Here is a 27025-nt window from a genome sequence, read left to right on the forward strand (position 1 = left end):
CACTACAATAATTCCCTCCCTGTACGGCACTGCTTCATCCCAATATCTATATGACACTACAATAATCCCTCCTCTGTACGACACTTGCCTACCCCATCTACTCATTATAGGTCCACTATCAAATAATCCTCTCCCCTGTTCTACATTTGCTTTTATCCCTCTATAACCTCTCAATACTCTAACATTTCACACTCCCTCCCCTGTTACCATTGCTTTTCTATCCAATCTTATCATTACCCCCTACTATAATCCCTTACTTTATCAAACACTTGTGTTCTTCCAACATATATTGCCCTTTTCTACTTTCCCTTGTACAGCATTGCCTAACCCAATTCATTGTATATCTCACTACATAAGTCCTCATGTCCCAACTTGCTCTACCCATCAATTTGCCCTCCAAGTAATCTTCACTGGAGACATTCTCTACCAATTCTCAATTTTCTCCTGTACGACACTTGCTCTACCCAATCATTATATGACCACTACAATAATCCCTCCCCTGTACGACACTTGCTCTACCCAATCATTATATGACCACTACAATAATCCCTCCCCTGTACGACACTTGCTCTACCCAATCATTATATGACCACTACAATAATCCCTCCCCTGTACGACACTTGCTCTACCCAATCATTATATGACCACTACAATAATCCCTCCCCTGTACGAACACTTGCTCTACCCAATCATTATATGACCACTACAATAATCCCTCCCCTGTACGACACTTGCTCTACCCAATCATTATATGACCACTACAATAATCCCTCCCCTGTACGACACTTGCTCTACCCAATCATTATATGACCACTACAATAATCCCTCCCCTGTACAACACTTGCTCTACCCAATCATTATATGACCACTACAATAATCCCTCCCCTGTACGACACTTGCTCTACCCAATCATTATATGACCACTACAATAATCCCTCCCCTGTACGACACTTGCTCTACCCAATCATTATATGACCACTACAATAATCCCTCCCCTGTACGACACTTGCTCTACCCAATCATTATATGACCACTACAATAATCCCTCCCCTGTACGACACTTGCTCTACCCAATCATTATATGACCACTACAATAATCCCTCCCCTGTACGACACTTGCTCTACCCAATCATTATATGACCACTACAATAATCCCTCCCCTGTACAGACACTTGCTCTACCCAATCATTATATGACCACTACAATAATCCCTCCCCTGTACGACACTTGCTCTACCCAATCATTATATGACCACTACAATAATCCCTCCCCTGTACGACACTTGCTCTACCCAATCATTATATGACCACTACAATAATCCCTCCCCTGTACAACACTTGCTCTACCCAATCATTATATGACCACTACAATAATCCCTCCCCTGTACGACACTTGCTCTACCCAATCATTATATGACCACTACAATAATCCCTCCCCTGTACGACACTTGCTCTACCCAATCATTATATGACCACAACAATAATCCCTCCCCTGTACGACACTTGCTCTACCCAATCATTATATGACCACTACAATAATCCCTCCCCTGTACAACACTTGCTCTACCCAATCATTATATGACCACAACAATAATCCCTCCCCTGTACGACACTTGCTCTACCCAATCATTATATGACCACTACAATAATCCCTCCCCTGTACAACACTTGCTCTACCCAATCATTATATGACCACTACAATAATCCCTCCCCTGTACGACACTTGCTCTACCCAATCATTATATGACCACAACAATAATCCCTCCCCTGTACGACACTTGCTCTACCCAATCATTATATGACCACTACAATAATCCCTCCCCTGTACAACACTTGCTCTACCCAATCATTATATGACCACAACAATAATCCCTCCCCTGTACGACACTTGCTCTACCCAATCATTATATGACCACTACAATAATCCCTCCCCTGTACAACACTTGCTCTACCCAATCATTATATGACCACTACAATAATCCCTCCCCTGTACAACACTTGCTCTACCCAATCATTATATGACCACTACAATAATCCCTCCCCTGTACAACACTTGCTCTACCCAATCATTATATGACCACAACAATAATCCCTCCCCTGTACGACACTTGCTCTACCCAATCATTATATGACCACTACAATAATCCCTCCCCTGTACAACACTTGCTCTACCCAATCATTATATGACCACAACAATAATCCCTCCCCTGTACAACACTTGCTCTACCCAATCATTATATGACCACTACAATAATCCCTCCCCTGTACAACACTTGCTCTACCCAATCATTATATGACCACTACAATAATCCCTCCCCTGTACAACACTTGCTCTACCCAATCATTATATGACCACTACAATAATCCCTCCCTGTACAACACTTGCTCTACCCAATCATTATATGACCACTATAATAATCCCTCCCCTGTACAACACTTGCTCTACCCAATCATTATATGACCACTACAATAATCCCTCCCCTGTACAACACTTGCTCTACCCAATCATTATATGACCACTATAATAATCCCTCCCCTGTACAACACTTGCTCTACCCAATCATTATATGACCACAACAATAATCCCTCCCCTGTACGACACTTGCTCTACCCAATCATTATATGACCACTATAATAATCCCTCCCCTGTACAACACTTGCTCTACCCAATCATTATATGACCACAACAATAATCCCTCCCCTGTACGACACTTGCTCTACCCAATCATTATATGACCACTACAATAATCCCTCCCTGTACAACACTTGCTCTACCCAATCATTATATGACCACTATAATAATCCCTCCCCTGTACAACACTTGCTCTACCCAATCATTATATGACCACTACAATAATCCCTCCCCTGTACAACACTTGCTCTACCCAATCATTATATGACCACTATAATAATCCCTCCCCTGTACAACACTTGCTCTACCCAATCATTATATGACCACTACAATAATCCCACCCCTGTACGACACTTGCTCTACCCAATCATTATATGACCACTACAATAATCCCTCCCCTGTACAACACTTGCTCTACCCAATCATTATATGACCACTACAATAATCCCTCCCCTGTACAACACTTGCTCTACCCAATCATTATATGACCACTACAATAATCCCTCCCCTGTACAACACTTGCTCTACCCAATCATTATATGACCACTACAATAATCCCTCCCCTGTACAACACTTGCTCTACCCAATCATTATATGACCACTATAATAATCCCTCCCCTGTACAACACTTGCTCTACCCAATCATTATATGACCACTATAATAATCCCTCCCCTGTACGACACTTGCTCTACCCAATCATTATATGACCACTATAATAATCCCTCCCCTGTACGACACTTGCTCTACCCAATTATTATATGACCACTACAATAATCCCTCCCCTGTACGACACTTGCTCTACCCAATCATTATATGACCACTATAATAATCCCTCCCCTGTACGACACTTGCTCTACCCAATTATTATATGACCACTACAATAATCCCTCCCCTGTACAACACTTGCTCTACCCAATCATTATATGACCACTACAATAATCCCTCCCCTGTACGACACTTGCTCTACCCAATCATTATATGACCACTACAATAATCCCTCCCCTGTACGACACTTGCTCTACCCAATCATTATATGACCACTATAATAATCCCTCCCCTGTACGACACTTGCTCTACCCAATCATTATATGACCACTATAATAATCCCTCCCCTGTACGACACTTGCTCTACCCAATTATTATATGACCACTACAATAATCCCTCCCCTGTACAACACTTGCTCTACCCAATCATTATATGACCACTACAATAATCCCTCCCCTGTACGACACTTGCTCTACCCAATCATTATATGACCACTATAATAATCCCTCCCCTGTACGACACTTGCTCTACCCAATTATTATATGACCACTACAATAATCCCTCCCCTGTACGACACTTGCTCTACCCAATCATTATATGACCACTATAATAATCCCTCCCCTGTACGACACTTGCTCTACCCAATTATTATATGACCACTACAATAATCCCTCCCCTGTACGACACTTGCTCTACCCAATTATTATATGACCACTACAATAATCCCTCCCCTGTACGACACTTGCTCTACCCAATTATTATATGACCACTACAATAATCCCTCCCCTGTACGACACTTGCTCTACCCAATTATTATATGACCACTACAATAATCCCTCCCCTGTACGACACTTGCTCTACCCAATCATTATATGACCACTACAATAATCCCTCCCCTGTACGACACTTGCTCTACCCAATCATTATATGACCACTACAATAATCCCTCCCCTGTACGACACTTGCTCTACCCAATTATCTTATGACCATTACGATAATCCGAGTAGATCCGTAAGTATCATTATTTATGCTTCATCAATATACCTATGTAATGTACCTTAAGCAATGAATGGAGTGACGGGTTTTCCTTATCTGTTGATGGAGTCTGCTGGTCTCTGGTCAGGCAACACTACACTCTTCACTCGCTCAACACCACACTTTACACAGTTGATCAAATTAAGATAACGATAATCGACCTTAATAAGACACCGATCAACGTGATTGCTTTCCAAGACGATGCCAAACATGGTAGAGGCAGCAAGAGGCATGAAGGAGAAGCAGTAATCCATGATCAATAGTAGTCAATGTTGTGCTAGTAATGTCATGTTGTTGTTGTCCTCCATCTTACTGTCGGCCGGACGCACGACACCTTTTCTTCCGCAAATAAATACTATCTATACTATAATCATAAATGTAACGTTGACAATGTACAATTACTTTAATGAATGTTACGATTATCATTCTTAACATTTATATTATATGATCTCAAACGTGTTCTTTCATTATCAAGTAAGATGTATATGGTGACGGCGGAGTGATATGCTATTGCATCAGCCAGTTCTTCATCATCATATATAATTATGGTCAAACATTATATCACTCTCTGCTAGTAAACTTATATCCCGTAATTATGGTCAAACATTATATCACTCTATTAGTAAACTTAAATCCCGTAATTACTTAACGATAAAAATTCTTCTGCTTGAGTCATGTTTGGCGTCATGCACATGTCTTGCTTTGAAATATATATGTACTCCTGCATGTGTCTAACCTGATACATATGGTCATGCATGTGCCTAACCTTGATACATGCGGTCATGCACATGTCTTACCTTGATAAATATATGTACTCCTGCATGTGTCTAACCTGATACATATGGTCATGCATGTGCCTAACCTTGATACATGCAGTTATGCACATGTCTTACCTTGATAAATATATGTACTCCTGCATGTGTCTAACCTGATACATATGGTCATGCATGTGCCTAACCTTGATACATGCGGTCATGCACATGTCTTACCTTGATAAATATATGTACTCCTGCATGTGTCTAACCTGATACATATGGTCATGCATGTGCCTAACCTTGATACATGCGGTCATGCACATGTCTTACCTTGATAAATATATGTACTCCTGCATGTGTCTAACCTGATACATATGGTCATGCATGTGCCTAACCTTGATACATGCAGTTATGCACATGTCTTACCTTGATAAATATATGTACTCCTGCATGTGTCTAACCTGATACATATGGTCATGCATGTGCCTAACCTTGATACATGCGGTCATGCACATGTCTTACCTTGATAAATATATGTACTCCTGCATGTGTCTAACCTGATACATATGGTCATGCATGTGCCTAACCTTGATACATGCAGTTATGCACATGTCTTACCTTGATAAATATATGTACTCCTGCATGTGTCTAACCTGATACATATGGTCATGCATGTGCCTAACCTTGATACATGCAGTTATGCACATGTCTTACCTTGATAAATATATGTACTCCTGCATGTGTCTAACCTGATACATATGGTCATGCATGTGCCTAACCTTGATACATGCGGTCATGCACATGTCTTACCTTGATAAATATATGTACTCCTGCATGTGTCTAACCTGATACATATGGTCATGCATGTGCCTAACCTTGATACATGCAGTTATGCACATGTCTTACCTTGATAAATATATGTACTCCTGCATGTGTCTAACCTGATACATATGGTCATGCATGTGCCTAACCTTGATACATGCGGTCATGCACATGTCTTACCTTGATAAATATATGTACTCCTGCATGTGTCTAACCTGATACATATGGTCATGCATGTGCCTAACCTTGATACATGCAGTTATGCACATGTCTTACCTTGATAAATATATGTGCTCCTGCATGTGTCTAACCTGATACATATGGCCATCAACTGTCACATTACTCACCTTTGCATTTAAATCATCCATCACTAATACCCAGTCTCGTGCACCAAACTGCTGACACACTCACTCACCTGCTCATGATCATTCTTCTTAAGGCCAGGTGCATAAGCACTAATAATCACCCATGTGGCAGTTGAGGGAATATCTGGGGAGTATGGGGTATTCACTGTCATGAGGGGAAATGATGAACAGCCTTTGGAGTTATGTCATGAAAAAGGACTGGTGATTGGGAATATGTGGGTTAAAAAGAGGGATATACACAAGTGCACCTATTTGAGTAGGAGAGATGGGCAGCAGGCATTATTGGACTACCTATCAACTGATAGGCATACAGATCCAAGTGTGCTGAGAGGGGAAGCTGGTGGGACATCTGATCACTATCTTGAGAGTGCAAGGATGAAGATTTGTAGAGGTTTTCAAAAAAAAATAGGAAACAATGTCAGTAAGAAGAGAGTGGTGAGGGTTTGTGAGCTTGGAACAGAGACTTGTGTGAAGAAATACAAGGAGAGATTGAAATGATAAAAGGTAGGAGTAAATGAATCAAGGGAAGTGGGTGAGGTATTTCGGAAAGCAGTGCTAGAACGTGCAAGAACTGCATAAGGCACGCAAAAGGTGGGAGATGGCAGATTAGAAAGGATAATGAGTGGTGGGATGAAGAACTATAAATGTTAGTGACAGAGAAAGGAGAGACATTTGGGCAGAACTTAAGGGAAAGAGTGCAAATGACTGGGGGATGTATAAGAGAAAGTGAGTGGCAGGAGGTCAAGAGGAAGGTGCAGAAATTTAACATATCTCATGATCATTCATGCCATGATGCAACTACCACAATGAAAACACTGAGCACTCTCTGCTCAGTTGCCCCAAATTCTTCCCACATAGATACACACACATTACTACTATATATGACCTGAAGTCCCATCCAGTGGATGTGGCCAGCTTCCTGAGTGCTGTGGGGGCCCCATAGGAGATAGAAGGGGCTCTTGGTACAGAAAGGTATGTTAATCTAAAAGATATAAAGCACTTCAGTTAAATGTGCAAGGACAGGAGAATGTGAATGTGATTGCCTCCATATTAACAGATATTCCTTTCTTGTGTTGCTGTGCATAGCATGCATTTATAAAAATGAAATCTATTACTTTATCATATGACTTGGTACCTGGTGAATAGGGTTAATGAACAACATCACCATAGCAACGATCTACTTAGTGGATAAGGCAAATGAATTACATCACCTTAGTAACACTCATATTTCATAGTGAATGTTATTATCTACAACAATATCAGCAACATATTTTATTTTTTATTCATTATACTTAATCGCTGTTTCCCGCAACAGAGGTAGCACAAGGAAACAGACCAAGAATGGCCCAACCACTTATATACACACATACATGGATTTGTATGTAGCATTTATGGATCTGGAGAAGGCATATGATAGAGTTGATAGAGATGCTCTGTGGAAGGTATTAAGAATATATGGTGTGGGAGGCAAGTTGTTAGAAGCAGTGAAAAGTTTTTATCGAGGATGTAAGGCATGTGTACGTGTAGGAAGAGAGGAAAGTGATTGGTTCTCAGTGAATGTAGGTTTGCGGCAGGGGTGTGTGATGTCTCCATGGTTGTTTAATTTGATTATGGATGGGGTTGTTAGGGAGGTAAATGCAAGAGTCCTGGAAAGAGGGGCAAGTATGAAGTCTGTTGGGGATGAGAGAGCTTGGGAAGTGAGTCAGTTGTTGTTCGCTGATGATACAGCGCTGGTGGCTGATTCATGTGAGAAACTGCAGAAGCTGGTGACTGAGTTTGGTAAAGTGTGTGGAAGAAGAAAGTTAAGAGTAAATGTGAATAAGAGCAAGGTTATTAGGTACAGTAGGGGTGAGGGTCAAGTCAATTGGGAGGTGAGTTTGAATGGAGAAAAACTGGAGGAAGTGAAGTGTTTTAGATATCTGGGAGTGGATCTGTCAGCGGATGGAACCATGGAAGCGAAAGTGGATCAAAGGGTGGGGGAGGGGGCGAAAATTTTGGGAGCCTTGAAAAATGTGTGGAAGTCGAGAACATTATCTCGGAAAGCAAAAATGGGTATGTTTGAAGGAATAGTGGTTCCAACAATGTTGTATGGTTGCGAGGCGTGGGCTATGGATAGAGATGTGCGCAGGAGGATGGATGTGCTGGAAATGAGATGTTTGAGGAAAATGTGTGGTGTGAGGTGGTTTGATCGAGTAAGTAACGTAAGGGTAAGAGAGATGTGTGGAAATAAAAAGAGCGTGGTTGAGAGAGCAGAAGAGGGTGTTTTGAAATGGTTTGGGCACATGGAGAGAATGAGTGAGGAAAGATTGACCAAGAGGATATATGTGTCGGAGGTGGAGGGAACGAGGAGAAGAGGGAGACCAAATTGGAGGTGGAAAGATGGAGTGAAAAAGATTTTGTGTGATCGGGGCCTGAACATGCAGGAGGGTGAAAGGAGGGCAAGGAATAGAGTGAATTGGAGCGATGTGGTATACAGGGGTTGACGTGCTGTCAGTGGATTGAATCAAGGCATGTGAAGCGTCTGGGGTAAACCATGGAAAGCTGTGTAGGTATGTATATTTGCGTGTGTGGACGTGCGTATGTACATGTGTATGGGGGGGGGGTTGGGCCATTTCTTTCGTCTGTTTCCTTGCGCTACCTCGCAAACGCGGGAGACAGCGACAAAGTATAAAAAAAAAAAAAAAAAAAACATACATACATAAACACCCATACATGCACATATATATACATATAAATTTCAACATATGTACATATGCTTACACAGACATATACATATATACACATGTACATATTCATACTTGCTGCCTTCATCCATTCCCATAGCCACCCAGTCACACAGGAAATAGCATCCCCCCCAAAAAAAAAAGCAAAGTAGCACTAGGAACAGCCAAAAACGACCATATTCGTTCACACTCAGTCTTTAGCTGTCATGTGTAATGCACCAAAACCACAGCTCCCTATCCACATCCAAGCCCCACAAATCTTTCAATAGTTTGCCCCATACACTTCACATGCCCTGGTTCAATCCAATGACAGCATGTCGACCCTGGTATATCACATCGTTCCAATTCACCCTATTCCTTGCAACATATATATGTACTTAATATCTCTTAACATGGCTACTTAAAATCATTTATTTAATTTCTTTTGCTTTGTCGCTGTCTCCCGCATTAGCGAGGTAGCGCAAGGAAACAGACGAAAGAATGACCCAACCCACCCACATACATATGTATATACAGACACGTCCACACACGCAAATATACATACCTATACAACTCAACGTATAAATATATATACACACACACATATACATATATACACATGTACATAATTCATCCTGTCTGCCTTTATTCATTCCCATCGCCACCCCACCACACATGAAAAAAAAACTCTCCCCCCACGTGTGTGAGGTAGCGCTAGGAAAAGACAACAAAGGCCACATTCGTTCACACTCAGTCTCTAGTTGTTATGTAATAATGCACCGAAACCACAGCTCCCTTTCCATATCCAGGCCCCACACAACTTTCCATGGTTTACCCCAGACGCTTCACATGCCCTGGTTCAATCCATTGACAGCACGTTGACCCCGGTATACCACATCGTTCCAATTCACTCTATTTCTTGCATGCCTTTCACCCTCCTGTATGTTCAGGCCCCGATCACTCAAAATCTTTTTCACTCCATCTTTCCACCTCCAATTTGGTCTCCCACTTCTCCTCGTTCCCTCCACCTCTGACACATATATCCTCTTGGTCAATCTTTCCTCACTCATTCTCTCCATGTGACAAAACCATTTCAAAACACCCTCTTCTGCTCTCTCAACCACACTCTTTTATTACCACACTTCTCTCTTACCCTTACATTATTTACTCGATCAAACCAGCTCACACCACATATTGTCCTCAAACATCTCATTTCTAGCACATCCACCCTCCTCAGCACAACTCTATCCATAGCCCATGCCTCGCAACTATATAACATTGTTGGAACCACTATTCCTTCAAACATACCCATTTTTGTTTTCCGAGGTAATGTTCTCGACTTCCACACATTCTTCAACGCTCCCAGAACTTTCGCCCCCTTCCCCACCCTATGATTCACTTCCACTTCCATGGTTCCATCCGCTGCCAAATCCACTCCCAGATATCTAAAACACTTTACTTCCTCCAGTTTTTCTCCATTCAAACTTACCTCCCAGTTGACTTGTCCCTCAACCCTACTGTACCTAATAACCTTGCTCTTATTCACATTAACTCTTAACTCTCTTCTTTCACACACTTTACCAAACTCAGTCACCAGCTTCTGCAGTTTCTCACATGAATCAGCCACCAGCGCTGTATCATCAGCGAACAACAACTGACTCACTTCCCAAGCTCTCTCATCTCCAACAGATGCACACGTGCCCCTCTTTCCAAAACTCTTGCATTTACCTCCCTAACAACCCCGTCCATAAACAAATTAAATAACCATGGAGACATCACACACCCCTGCCGCAAACCTACATTCACTGAGAACCAATCACTTTCCTCTCTTCCTACATGTACACATGCCTTACATCCTCGATAAAAACTTTTCACTGCTTCTAACAACTTGCCTCCCACACCATATATTATTAATACCTTCCACAGAGCATCTCTATCAACTCTATCATATGCCTTCTCCAGATCCATAAATGCTACATACAAATCCATTTGCTTTTCTAAATATTTCTCACATACTTTCTTCAGAGCAAACACCTGATCCACATATCCTCTACCACTTCTGAAACCATACTGCTCTTCCCTAATCTGATGCTCTATACATGCCTTCACCCTCTCAATCAATACCCTCCCACACAATTTCCCAGGAATACTCAACAAACTTATACCTCTGTAATTTGAGCACTCACTTTTATCCCCTTTGCCTTTGTACAATGGCACTATGCAAGCATTCTGCCAATCCTCAGGCACCTCACCATGAGTCATACATTCATTAAGTAACCTTACCAACCAGTCAACAATACAGTCACCCCCTTTTTTAATAAATTCCACTGCAATACCATCCAAATCCACTGCCTTGCCGGCTTTCATATTCCGCAAAGCTGTTACTACCTCCTCTCTGTTTTTTTTTTTTTGTTTTTTTTTTTGCTTTGTCGCTGTCTCCCGCATTTGCGAGGTAGCGCAAGGAAACAGACGAAAGAAATGGCCCAACCCACCCCCATACACATGTACATACATACGTCCACACACGCAAATATACATACCTCTCTGTTTACCAAATCATTTTCCCTAACCCTCTCAATTTGCACACCACCTCGACCAAGATACCCTATATCTGCCACTCTGTCATCAAACACATTCAACAAACCTTCAAAATACTCACTCCATCTCCTTCTCACATCACCACTACTTGTTATCACCTCCCCATTAGCCCCCTTCACTAAAGTTCCCATTTGTTCCCTTGTCTTACGCACTTTATTTACCTCCTTCCAAAACATCTTTTTATTCTCCCTAAAATTTAATGATACTCTCTCACCCCAACTTTCATCTGCCCTCTTTTTCACCTCTGGCACCTTTCTCTTGACCTCCTGCCTCTTTCTTTCATACATCTCCCACTCATTAGCATTATTTGCCTGCAAAAATTGTCCAAATGCCTCTCTCTTCTCTTTCACTAATAATCTTACTTCTTTATCCCACCACTCACTACTCTTTCTAATCTGCCCACCTCCCACGTTTCTCATGCCACAAGCATCTTTTGCGCAAGCTATCACTGCTTCCCTAAATACATCCCATTCCTCCCCCACTCCCCTTACGTCCTTTGCTCTCACCTTTTTCCATTCTGTACTCAGTCTCTCCAGGTACTTCCTCACGCAAGTCTCCTTCCCAAGCTCACTTACTCTCACCACTCTTTTCGCCCCAACATTCTCTCTTCTTTTCTGAAAACCTCTACAAATCTTCACCTTCGCCTCCACAAGATAATGATCAGACATCCCTCCAGTTGCACCTCTCAGCATATTAACACCCAAAAGTCTCTCTTTTGCATGCCTATCAATTAACATGTAATCCAATAATGCTCTCTGGCCATCTCTCTTAATTACATACGTATACTTATGTATATCTCTCTTTTTAAACCAGGTATTCCCAATCACCAGTCCTTTTTTAGCACATAAATCTACAAGCTCTTCACCATTTCCATTTACAACACTGAACACCCCATGTACACCAATTATTCCCTCAACTGCCACATTACTCGCCTTTGCATTCAAATCACCCATAATTATAACCCGGTCTCGTGTATCAAAACTACTCACACACTCACTCAGCTACTCCCAAAACACTTGCCTCTCAGGATCTTTCTTCTCATGCCCAGGTGCATATGCACCAATAATCACCCATCTCCTTCCATCCGCTTTCAGATTTACCCATATCAATCTAGATTTTACTTTCTCACACTATATCACATACTCCCACCACTCCTGTTTCAGGAGTAGTGCTACTCCTTCCCTTGCTCTTGTCCTCTCACTAACCCCTGACTTTACTCCCAAGACACTCCCAAACCACTCTTCCCCTTCACCCTTGAGCTTCGTTTCACTCAGAGCCAAAACATCCAGGTTCCTTTCCTCAAACATACTACCTATCTCTCCTTTTTTCACATCTTGGTTACATCCACACACATTTAGACATCCCAATCTGAGCTTTCGAGGAGGATGAGCACTCCCCGCGTGACTCCTTCTTCTGTTTCCCCTTTTATAAACTTTAAATACAAGGAAGGGAGGGTTTCCAGCCCCCCGCTCCAATCCCTTTAGTCACCTTCTACGACACGTGAGGAATGTGTGGGAAGTATTCTTAAAATAAAAACACAATAAAATGAAAGTTTATTTCCAGTATATACAGTGCAATAATTCTGCCAGTGAATTTTCTGAATTATTATGAAACACTTTGTAGCGGCTCAAACTTTGTTACTTGTCTATAAGCTGTAAATGTGGAAAAATGTGACATGAAGACAGTTATAAAACATAAGATGGTCATTCAGTTTATTTTAGCAACAAGCCATAGGCCATCAGCAAAATACCATCACCATAAAACATAATTCTAATCAAACATTAAATATGAGTATACAGAGAGAATATCTGCTGATACAAAATTACAAACTGCTCAAATTACAGAGGTATAAGTTTGTTGAGTATTCCTGGTAAATTATATGGGAGGGTATTGATTGAGAGGGTGAAGGCATGTACAGAGCATCAGATTGGGGAAGAGCAGTGTGGTTTCTGAAGTGGTAGAGGATGTGTGGATCAGGTGTTTGCTTTGAAGAATGTATGTGACAAATACTTAGAAAAGCAAATGGTTTTGTATGTAACATTTATGGATCTGGAGAAGGCATATGATAGAGTTGATAGAGATGCTCTGTGGAAGGTACTAAGAATATATAGTGTGGGAGGCAAGTTGTTAGAAGCAGTGAAAAGTTTTTATCGAGGATGTAAGGCATGTGTATGTGTAGGAAGAGAGGAAAGTGATTGGTTCTCAGTGAATGTAGGTTTGCGGCAGGGGTGTGTGATGTCTCCATGGTTGTTTAATTTGTTTATGGATGGGGTTGCTAGGGAGGTGAATGCAAGAGTTTTGGAAAGAGGGGCAAGTATGCAGTCTGTTGGGGATGAGAGAGCTTGGGAAGTGAGTCAGTTGTTGTTCGCTGATGATACAGCGCTGGTGGCTGATTCATGTGAGAAACTGCAGAAGCTGGTGACTGAGTTTGGTAAAGTGTGTGAAAGAAGAGAGTTAAGAGTTAATGTGAATAAGAGCAAGGTTATTAGGTACAGTAGGGTTGAGGGTCAAGTCAATTGGGAGGTAAATTTGAATGGAGAAAAACTGGAGGAAGTAAAGTGTTTTAGATATCTGGGAGTGGATCTGGCAGCGGATAGAACCATGGAAGCGGAAGTGAATCATAGGGTGGGGGAGGGGGCGAAAATCCTGGGAGCCTTGAAGAATGTGTGGAAGTCGAGAACATTATCTCGGAAAGCAAAAATGGCTATGTTTGAAGGAATAGTGGTTCCAACAATGCTGTATGGTTGCGAGGCATGGGCTATGGATAGAGTTGTGTGCAGGAGGGTGGATGTGCTGGAAATGAGATGTTTGAGGACAATATGTGGTGTGAGGTGGTTTGATCGAGTAAGTAATGAAAGGGTAAGAGAGATGTGTGGAAATAAAGAGGGCGTGGTTGAGAGAGCAGAAGAGGGTGTTTTGAAATGGTTTGGTCACATGGAGAGAATGAGTGAGGATAGATTGACCAAGAGGATATATGTGTCGGAGGTGGAGGGAACGAGAAGTGGGAGACCAAATTGGAGGTGGAAAGATGGAGTGAAAAAGATTTTAAGTGATTGGGGCCTGAACATGCAGGAGGGTGAAAGGAGGGCAAGGAATAGAGTGAATTGGATCTATGTGGTATACCGGGGTCGACGTGCTGTCAATGGATTGAATCAGGGCATGTGAAGCGTCTGGGGTAAAACATGGAAAGTTCTGTGGGGCCTGGATGTGGAAAGGGAGCTGTGGTTTCGGGCATTATTGCATGACAGCTAGAGACTGAGTGTGGACGAATGGGGCCTTCGTTGTCTTTTCCTAGCCCTACCTCGCACACATGAGGGGGGAGGGGGATGTTATTCCATGTGTGGCGAGGTGGCAATGGGAATGAATAAAGGCAGACTGTGAATTGTGTGCATGTGTATATATGTATGTGTCTGTGTGTGTATATATATATGTGTACATTGAGATGTATGGGTATGTATATTTGCGTGTGTGAACGTGTATGTAAATACATGTGTATGGGGGTGGGTTGGGCCATTTCTTTCGTCTGTTTCCTTGCACTACCTTGCTAATGCGGGAGACAGCAACAAAGCAAAATAAAATAAATGAAATAACAAAATAACCTGTAAATTCTTGGTATTTGTACAATTCTGAGGTCTTACAGTTAGCAGCACAAAAATCTTTTTTCATCCATGAATACTTAAAAAAAGATATGTAATTCTTCTCTCTCAAAAATCGTTGCACACAGATACAATGACACTCTGGGAGAGAAAAATACACATGCAAAGTTATTCCATGCAAAAGGACAAAAGCAAAAACAAGAAACCTTATGGAGAAGGGTATAAGTAAGTGTATCATGACAAAGGACACAAAATGTGGGATAGGGCTTGAATAAGGGTACATCATGATGTGAGGCATCATTACAAGAACCCTATGGAGTAGGGCATGAACAAGGGTACATCATGATGTGGGGCATCATTACAAGAACCCTATGGAGTAGGGCATGAACAAGGGTACACAATAAGGTGGGGCATCATTACAAAAACCCTATGGAGAAGGGCATGAATAAGTGTACATCATTATGTGGGACATCTTTACAAGAGCCCTATGGAGTAGGGCATGAACAAGGGTACACCATAAGTTGGGGTATCATTACAAGAACCCTATGGAGTAGGACATGAATAAGGGTAAATCATGATGTGGGGCATCATTACAAGAACCCTATGGAGTAGGGCATGAACAAGGGTACACCATGAGGTGGGGCATCATTAAAAGAACCCTATGGAGTAGGGCATGAATAAGGGTACGTCATGATGTGGGACATCTTTGCAAGAGCCCTATGGAGTAGGGCATGAACAAGGGTACACCATGAGGTGGGGCATCATTACAAGAACCCTATGGAGTAGGGCACGAATAAGGGTATATCATGATGTGGAACATCTCTACAAGAACCCTATGGAGTAAGGCATGAACAAAGGTACACCATGAGGTGGGACATTACAAGAACCCTATGGGTTAGGGCACAAACAAGAGTACAACATAAGGGGGGCATCATTGCAAGAACCCTATGGAGTAGGGCATGAACAAGGGTACACCATGAGATGGGACATTACGAGAACCCTATGGGGTAGAGCATGAACAAGGGTACACCATGAGGTGGGACATCACAAGAACCATATGGGGTAGGGCATGAACAATGGTACACCATGAGGTGGGACATCATTATAAGAACCCTGTGGAGTAGGGCATGAACAAGGGTACATCACGATGTGAGGCATCATTACAGGGGAACCATGAGGTAGGGCATGAATAAGAATACATCATGAGGTGGGGCATAATTACAGGAGAACCATGGGGTAGGGCATGAATAAGAGTACATCATGACGAGGTGCATCATTACAGGGGAACCATGGGGTAGGGCATGAATAAGAGTACATCATGACGAGGGGCATCATTACAGGGGAACCATGGGGTAGGGCATGAATAAGAGTACATCATGACAAGGGGCATCATTACAGGGGAACCATGGGGTAGGGCATGAATAAGAGTACATCATGACGAGGGGCATCATTATAGGGGAACCATGGGGTAGGGCATGAATAAGAGTACATCATGACGAGGGGTATCATTACAGAGGAACCATGGGGTAGGGCATGAATGAGAGTGCATCATGACAAGGGGTATCATTACAGGGGAACCACGGTCAATTTGCATATCTTTTTCTGTTTTGCGCTTAAGTTACTTAATAAGACAATAACAAGTACTGTATTAATATGGCACTTCTATTTCTTACCAAATGGGGCAGGTCATAGCCCACTACCTCAATGAATCTCTGAAATTTTTAGTTATGAAACAGGAAAACATTAAGTCACAGCTGACTGAATCTACTAAATACATTATGCAAAGCAATGTTGATCATATAAAAGATATGTATATGCATTATACACAATATAACAACACTGTTTCTTTCTTGTTTATATTTCTCAAACCAAATATTGCAAAATAAAAGACAACAGAAAAATAACATCTTAACAAGAAATTTTCAACTATATCATTAAAGGCACATCACAAACAAAACTAGGAAAGCACTAATTCACTGGCACCATTGTCCTTAGTGGTTCTAATGTGACAAAAAAGTGGTTTGAGCAAGATATGCATGTGGAACATTTATCATATGTGTGTGACCAAAGGAGCAGCAGCTAGAGTTAGGCATATTTTGAATTTGAAAATACATACAATAAGTGTAAATTAGGGATGGTTGGTTACTGGTTAAAGTTGAGGCAGATTCTACATTTACTAAAAAAGTGATACAATGCTTAGATGCATTAGATCAGATCCAAATACTATACTAGAGGTGCCACAACTAAGAAACTTGGGAACATGTGGCCTACGTTGACCCACAGCGATCTATATGCCTGAGTTTCAAGGAGCCTTATGAAGTACCTATACTTCTCATAGATTTTGAGTGTTTCATTACTTACTGGGCATGGAAGGGCTGACTCTTATATCTCCAGGTATCGCTGCCCCCCGCTTCAGTGAGGTAGTGCCAGGAAAACAGACAAAAAGGTCACATTCATTCACACTCAGTCTTTAGCTGTAATGTGTAATGCACCGAAACCATAATTCCCTATCCACATCCAGGACTTACAGACCATTCCATGGTTTACCCCAGATGTTTCACATGCCCTGGCACAGTCCAATGACAGCATGTCAACCCAGGATACCACACTGTTCCAATTTACTCTATTCCATGCATGTTTTACCCTCCTGCCTGTTCAAGCCATGATCACCCAAAATCTTCCACTCCATCCCTCCACCTCCAATTTGGTCTCCCACTTCTCCTTCTTCCCTCCAACTCTGATACATATATTGTCTTTGTCAATCTTTTCTCATTCATTCTCTCTAAATGTCCAAATTATTTCAACACACCTGCTTTCTCAACCACTCTCTTTTTATTTCCACACATCTCTCTTATCCTTTCATTACTTACTTGATCAAACCACCTCACACCACATATTTTCCACAAACATTTCATTTCCAACACATCCACCTTCATCCACACAACCCTATCTATAATAGCCCATGCCTCATAACTATATAATATCGTTGGAAATACTATTCCTTCACACATACCCATTTTTGCTCTCCAAGATAATGTTCTCTCCTTCCACACATTCTACGTCTCTCCCAGAACCTTTGCCCCCTCCACCACCCTGCGACTCACTTCTACTTCCATGGTTCCATTCACTGCAAAGTCCACTCCCAAATACCTAAACACTTCACTCCCTCCAATTTTTCTCCATTAAAACTTTTTTTTTTTTTTGCTTTGTCGCTGTCTCCCGCGTTTGCGAGGTAGCGCAAGGAAACAGACGAAATAAATGGCCCAACCCACCCCCATACACATGTATATACATACGTCCACACACGCAAATATACATACCTACACAGCTTTCCATGGTTTACCCCAGACGCTTCACATGCCTTGATTCAATCCACTGACAGCACATCAACCCCGGTATACCACATCGCTCCAATTCACTCTATTCCTTGCCCTCCTTTCACCCTCCTGCATGTTCAGGCCCTGATCACACAAAATCTTTTTCACTCCATCTTTCCACCTCCAATTTGGTCTCCCTCTTCTCCTCGTTCCCTCCACCTCTGACACATATATCCTCTTGGTCAATCTTTCCTCACTCATTCTCTCCATGTGCCCAAACCATTTCAAAACACCCTCTTCTGCTCTCTCAACCACGCTCTTTTTATTTCCACACATCTCTCTTACCCTTCCGTTACTTACTCGATCAAACCACCTCACACCACACATTGTCCTCAAACATCTCATTTCCAGCACATCCATCCTCCTGCGCACAACTCTATCCATAGCCCACGCCTCGCAACCATACAACATTGTTGGAACCACTATTCCTTCAAACATACCCATTTTTGCTTTCCGAGATAATGTTCTCGACTTCCACACATTCTTCAAGGCTCCCAGAATTTTCGCCCCCTCCCCCACCCTATGATCCACTTCCGCTTCCATGGTTCCATCCGCTGCCAGATCCACTCCCAGATATCTAAAACCCTTCACTTCCTCCAGTTTTTCTCCATTCAAACTCACCTCCCAATTGACTTGACCCTCAACCCTACTGTACCTAATAACCTTGCTCTTATTCACATTTACTCTTAACTTTCTTCTTCCACACACTTTACCAAACTCAGTCACCAGCTTCTGCAGTTTCTCACATGAATCAGCCACCAGCGCTGTATCATCAGCGAACAACAACTGACTCACTTCCCAAGCTCTCTCATCCCCAACAGACTTCATACTTGCCCCTCTTTCCAAAACTCTCGCATTCACCTCCCTAACAACCCCATCCATAAACAAATTAAACAACCATGGAGACGTCACACACCCCTGCCGCAAACCTACATTCACTGAGAACCAATCACTTTCCTCTCTTCCTACACGTGCACATGACTTACATCCTCGATAAAAACTTTTCACTGCTTCTAACAACTTGCCTCCCACACCATATATTCTTGATACCTTCCACAGAGCATCTCTATCAACTCTATCATATGCCTTCTCCAGATCCATAAATGCTACATACAAATCCATTTGCTTTTCTAAGTATTTCTCACATACATTCTTCAAAGCAAACACCTGATCCACACATCCTCTACCACTTCTGAAACCACACTGCTCTTCCCCAATCTGATGCTCTGTACATGCCTTCACCCTCTCAATCAATACTCTCCCATATAATTACCAGGAATACTCAACAAACTTATACCTCTATAATTTGAGCACTCACTCTTATCCCCTTTGCCTTTGTACAATGGCACTATGCACGCATTTCGCCAATCCTCAGGCACCTCACCATGAGTCATACATACATTAAATAACCTTACCAACCAGTCAACAATACGGTCACCCCCTTTTTTAATAAATTCCACTGCAATACCATCCAAACCTGCTGCCTTGTCGGCTTTCATCTTCCGCAAAGCTTTTACTACCTCTTCTCTGTTTACCAAATCATTTTCCCTAACCCTCTCACTTTGCACACCACCTCGACCAAAACACCCAATATCTGCCACTCTATCATCAAACACATTCAACAAACCTTCAAAATACTCACTCCATCTCCTTCTCACATCACCACTACTTGTTATCACCTCTCCATTTGCACCCTTCACTGAAGTTCCCATTTGCTCCCTTGTCTTACGCACTTTATTTACCTCCTTCCAGAACATCTTTTTATTCTCCCTAAAATTTAATGATACTCTCTCACCCCAACTCTCATTTGCCCTTTTTTTCACCTCTTGCACCTTTCTCTTGACCTCCTGTCTCTTTCTTTTATACATCTCCCACTCAATTGCATTTTTTCCCTGCAAAAATCGTCCAAATGCCTCTCTCTTCTCTTTCACCAATACTCTTACTTCTTCATCCCACCACTCACTACCCTCTCTAATCAACACACCTCCCACTCTTCTCATGCCACAAGCATCTTTTGCACAATCCATCACTGATTCCCTAAATACATCCCATTCCTCCCCCACTCCCCTTACTTCCATTGTTCTCACCTTTTTCCATTCTGTACTCAGTCTCTCCTGGTACTTCCTCACACAAGTCTCCTTCCCAAGCTCACTTACTCTCACCACCCTCTTCACCCCAACATTCTCTCTTCTTTTCTGAAAACCCATACAAATCTTCACCTTAGCCTCCACAAGATAATGATCAGACATCCCTCCAGTTGCACCTCTCAGCACATTAACATCCAAAAGTCTCTCTTTCGCGCGCCTGTCAATTAACACGTAATCCAATAACGCTCTCTGGCCATCTCTCCTACTTACATAAGTATACTTATGTATATCTCGCTTTTTAAACCAGGTATTCCCAATCATCAGTCCTTTTTCAGCACATAAATCTACAAGCTCTTCACCATTTCCATTTACAACACTGAACACCCCATGTATACCAATTATTCCCTCAACTGCCACAATACTCACCTTTTCATTCAAATCACCCATCACTATAACCCGGTCTCATGCATCAAAACCACTAACACACTCATTCAGCTGCTCCCAAAACACTTGCCTCTCATGATCTTTCTTCTCATGCCCAGGTGCATATGCACCAATAATCACCCATCTCTCTCCATCAACTTTCAGTTTTACCCATATTAATCGAGAATTTACTTTCTTACATTCTATCACATACTCCCACAGCTCCTGTTTCAGGAGTACTGCTACTCCTTCCCTTGCTCTTGTCCTCTCACTAACCCCTGACTTTACTCCCAAGACATACCCAAACCACTCTTCCCCTTTACCCTTGAGCTTTGTTTCACTCAGAGCCAAAACATCCAGGTTCCTTTCCTCAAACATACTACCTATCTCTCCTTTTTTCACATCTTGGTTACATCCACACACATTTAGGCACCCCAATCTGAGCCTTCGAGGAGGATGAGCACTCCCCGCGTGACTCCTTCTTCTGTTTCCCATTTTAGAAAGTTAAAAAAATACAAGGAGGGGAGGATTTCTGGCCCCCCGCTCCCGTCCCCTCTCGTCGCTTTCTACGACACGCGAGGAATGTGTGGGAAGTATTCTTTCACCCCTATCCCCAGGGATAATATATATATATATACATACACATACATACGCACATATACACACACACACACATACATATATATACATATGAAAAATGTAAGAAACAATTTAGAAAACTGAAACTTCTAGCTTGAAATGAAATGAAAAAATGAATGTCACATAATGGTTCAACCTCTGGCTATGGAAAAAGGAAATGTATAATTTATTTACACAAACGTCAATAGTAGTTCTCATCAATTTAACCACTGTATCAATAAGCTTCAATGTCTAAGCTACATTTTTTTCCAATTTCACTATTTTCTTGTCAAAGCACTTCTCAAGTCCTCTCATTCCCAACAAATTGCGAGCTTGACCCTCTCTCCAAAACTCTTGCATTTACCTCCCTAACCACCCAATCCATAAACAAATTAAACAACCATGGAAACATCAAACACCCCTGCTGGAGACCAACTGTCACTGGGAACCAATCACTCTCCTCTCTTCCTACTCGTACACATGCCTTACATCCTTGGTAAAAACTTTTCACTGATTCTAGCAAATTAACTCCCTCACCACCCCATCCATAAACAAATTAAACAACCATGGAAACATCACATTAAAACTTACATCCTAATTAACTTGTCCCTCAACCCTACTGAACCTAATAACCTTGCTCTTATTCACATTTACTATCAACTTTCTCCTTTCACACCCTTTTCCAAACTCAGTCACCAACTTTTGCAGTTTCTCACTTGAATCAGCCATCAGAGCTTTGTCATCGGTGAAGAACAACTGACTCACTTCTCAAGTCCTCTCATTCCCAACAAATTGCGAGCTTGACCCTCTCTCCAAAACTCTTGCATTTACCTCCCTAACCACCCAATCCAGAAACAAATTAAACAACCATGGGAACATCACACACCCCTGCTGGAGACCAACTGTCACTGGGAACCAATCACTCTCCTCTCTTCCTACTCGTACACATGCCTTACATCCTTGGTAAAAACTTTTCACTGATTCTAGCAAATTACCTCCCTCACCACCCCATCCATAAACAAATTAAACAACCATGGAAACATCACACACCCCTGCCGTAGACCAACCATTACTGGGAACCAATCACTCTCCTCTCTTCCTACTCGTACACATGCCTTACATCTTTGGTAAAAACTTTTCACTGATTCTAGCAACTTACCTCCCATGCCATATACTCTTAAGACCTTCCACAAAGCATCTCTATCAACTTTATCATATGATTTCTCCAGATCCATAAATGCTACACACAAGTCCATCTGTTTTTCTAAGTATTTCTCATACACATTCTTCAAAGCAAACACCTGATCCACACATCCTCTACCAATTCTGAAACCACACTACTCTTACCCATTCTGATGCTCTGCATATGCCTTTAGATTCTCAATCAATGCACCTCCCATACAATTTCCAAGGAATACTCAACAAGCTCAAACCTCTGTAGTTTGAACACTCACCTTTATCCCCTTTGTCTTTGTACAATGGCACTATGCATGCATTCCGCCAATCCTCAGGCACTTCACCATGAACCATGCATCCACTGAATATCCTTACCAACCAATCAATATCAAAGTCACCCCCTTTCTTAATAAATTCTACTGCAATACCATCCAAACCTGCCACCTTGCTGGCTTTCATCTTGCGCAAAGCTTTCACTACCTCTCTCTCTTAACCAAACCATTCTCCCTAGACTCTCTCACTTCACACACCACTGCAACCAAAACACCCTATATCTGCCACTCTATCATCAAACATATTCAACAAACCTTCAAAATACTCACTCCATCTCCTCACTTCATCACTACCTGTTACTGCTTGCCCCCTTCACATACACATGTAGAGAGTGTATCTAAGAGACAGGTAAAACCACAAGGAAAAGGATAATATGAAGTGCTAAGAGCTTTTGTATAATAATCGTAAGGACTGAGTACAGATATGAAGAACCAGATCATAGTATACCAGCCATGACTGAATTAAGAAACAAGTGAAGAAATTAGGGCACAGGTCACCCTTGACTACCTCACCTCTCTCAAGTTACAAACTTAGGTTAACCTATGTTCTAGGAAACACATTTAAAATCTTTTCTCTTATAAAGTTATCTAATTTTAATAAAACAACATTTCAATTCAAATTAAACATCTATATTTGATAAGAGATGATTCAACAATATTTCTATCCATTACTGAGTTACTGTTTGTGATAACCTTAACAGTCATCAACCTAATTTGAAGACCAAATCTTTAAGGTGAATAAATATTGACAGGGGTGATAGAGATGCTAGAAGCAGGGGTAAGTTTTGATCAAGGGTGTAAGGTATGTGTCTGAGTTTTAAGAAAGGAGACTGAGTGTCCAAGTGAAGGCTGGTCTGCAGCAGGGGTGTGATGTCTCCATGGCAGTTCAATTTGTTTATGGATGGGGTGGAGGGAAGTAAATGTGAGAGTTTTGGAGTATGCAGTCTTTGGGTATGAGAGGGCTTGGGAGTTGAGTCAGTTGATGCTTGTTAATGATACAGCACTGGTGGCAGATTCAAGTGAGAGACTGTAGAAGTTGGTGACTGAATTTGGAAGAGCGTGTTAAAAGAGGAAGTTGAGAGTAAATATGCATAAATGCAAGGTTATTAGGTTAAGCAGGGTTGAGAGAAAGGTTAGTTGGGGGTGAATTTGAATGGAGAAAACTTGGAGGAAGTGAAGTGTTTTAGATCCCTAAGGTGGACATGGCAGTGATTAGAACCATGTAAGTGGAAGGAGTTATAGGGTGGGTGAGGGGGCAAAGGTTCTGGGAGTGCTGAAGAATGTGTGGAAAGAGAGGTTGTTATAGGGATGTGTGGCATGGGCTATAGATGGGTAGGTGTGGACAAGAGTGAAAGTGTTGGAAATGGAATGTTTGAGAACAATACACAGTGTGAAGTGGATTGATCAAATAAGTAATAAAAGGGTAAGAGAGTGGTGTGGTAATAAAAAAGATATAGTTTACAGAACTCAAGATGTGCTGAAATGATCTTGACAATATGAAGAGAGTTAGAGTGGAAAGGTAGGAAAAAAAAAGAGGATATATGCATCAAAAATGGAGGGCACAAGGAGAAAGGGTAGACCACTATGGAGATGGAAGGATGGAGTGAAAAAGATTTTGAGATTGGGGCCTGAACATGCAGGAGAGTGAAAGGCTTGCACAAGATAGACTGAACAAAAGCACGTGAAGCAGCCAGGATAAACCATGGAAAGGTCTATAAAGCCTGGTTTGGATTGGGAACTGTGGTTTCAATACATTGCACATGGCAGCTAGAAGATGGACGTAAGCAAATGCAGCCTTCCTTCATCAGTTCCTGTTGCTACCTTGCTAAAGTGGGAGAAGGCAATCAAGTATGAAAACTGTTCTTTTGCTGTTGTTTGATGTGAAATGAAAAAGTTCTTAAGGGAAAGAATGATTTACATTCAAGAAATGTATTACCTAATATGTCATACCCTGAGACATAAATGGTAAGCAGCAGGTGATCATAGCTTGACAAATGTTATCTTATCCATGTTTATCCCAACTTCTCACATTTAGTAATTAAGATTACACACAAAATATCCATCTACAACCATTATACAATAAATTTAAACTACTACAACAATCATCACACAGCTTGAGGAATAAAATGTCTATTTTCACAGCTGTATAACAGACTCTGCAGATCTTGAAAAACTTTCCAACAAAAAAGAAAAAAATAAACCAAGAGAAATTTCAGATTTTCCTATATACTCATAAATTCAAAATTATATTTCATTACTCACACAAATATAACAAATGACAAAATGAGAAACATCATCTCTTTAGTCTTACTAAAATAGGAAGATTCCCCTTAACTAGTCAGGCACATCAAGACTAAGGGCTGGGATAACTACACGATGCTCAAGCCTGCGTGAAGTTGCCACAACATCCTTCTTTTCTGAGCTGACAACCCCAGCCTCTGCTGATGTTGGACTACGGCCATCAGTCTGACTTTCTTCTACATGAGGTATGCTATAAGAGATGTTGGCATACTCCTGCAGTAATGGACACACTCCCAGAAGAAACTGGCACAGGTCCTTTCTTAAACCAAACCACCCTGTTGGAGAGAAAATGTTTCAAGCGCAAAACTTTATAGGCTGAAAAATGTACTATACTTTCATTCAAGCAGCTAAATTAGTTTCATATACTTGAATTAATTCAGTTAAAAGCCTGAACTTATGAATAATCATACTAGATGAACAGAATGAGAATGCATGTTAGTAGATTAGAGTAAGTATGGAAGAATGTGTTCCAATACACAATGGTGTGATGCTAATGAAAGCATGATTCAGTAAAAAGAAACAAGCTGTAAACAGTAAAGGCAAAAATGCATCAGTATAAACAAACAAGCTGTAAACAATAAAGGCAAAAATGCATCAGTATAAAGAAACAAGCTGTAAATGTTAAAGGCAAAAATGCATCAATTAAAGTTTATCAGATTCTAATTTGTGTATGTCTGGCTCTATCAAGTCACTCTTCCAGCAGTCAACACAGGCTTCTTTTTCTTTATGATGGGCTTCAATTACAGAGAGAAGTCCTTAACATGGTGGGGCCTTGAATGAAAAAAGGAGGCAAAAGGAACAGTAAAAGAAAAATTGTCAAGGTAGTAACAAAGTGTAAGGACAAAGTGTATAAAAAAGAAGAAGATAAGGATATAGTGCATACAAAGTAAAGCTGTTGAGTTTGGCCTAGGGACTTAGAAAGGATGTTGAGAAACCTTGACAAACAGGGTATACAATGGTCCCAGGAATCATTTTGTCAATCATAGGTAGTAATTGTCTGTAACTTACAATCTTATAATGGTAAATGCAGAATCCTTCCTAAATATCTTAACTACTGTACTGCTAATGAAGTCAGATTAAAGAATGAATATTCAGGTCAGGGTGGAAAATCTATCCTGCCTTAGGCAAAATCTCACTTAGAGTATTCTTACTACTTCTGAAAGAGACCCACTCCTCCAATCTCTCTTTACTTATCCTTTAGATATGTCCAAACCATCTAAGCACACCCTCACAGCCATTTCAATCAGACTATGCTTATTCCCATGCCTCTATCCAACAGTTGGATAGTGTCAATTTTCACCCAATTAACCCACTTCATGCCACATACAGCAATATCCTCAAGCATTTAATTTCCAGCACATTCTCCCTTTCCCTTTCTTCAGCATTCAGAATCTAGGACTTATGACCAAACAACAATGTCAGGAATACCATATCTTGAAA

General features: G+C 41.4%; 1 protein-coding gene across 14 annotated transcripts in view; it reads right to left on the minus strand.

The window, feature by feature from the left end:
- Positions 1 to 13216: 13216 nt before the first annotated feature.
- Positions 13217 to 27025, minus strand: part of LOC139756234 (transmembrane protein 185A-like) — a 59648-nt gene continuing 45839 nt past the window's right edge. For all 14 annotated transcript variants that reach the window (XM_071675397.1, XM_071675394.1, XM_071675395.1 and 11 more), the window contains one exon: positions 13217 to 25860. In XM_071675397.1, coding sequence (XP_071531498.1) covers positions 25619 to 25860 — 242 coding nt within the window. In that variant the 3' untranslated portion in view covers positions 13217 to 25618. The remainder of the gene's footprint in view (positions 25861 to 27025) is intronic.

Source organism: Panulirus ornatus, chromosome 21 (assembly GCF_036320965.1).
Source record: "Panulirus ornatus isolate Po-2019 chromosome 21, ASM3632096v1, whole genome shotgun sequence".
Lineage (NCBI taxonomy): Eukaryota > Metazoa > Arthropoda > Malacostraca > Decapoda > Palinuridae > Panulirus > Panulirus ornatus.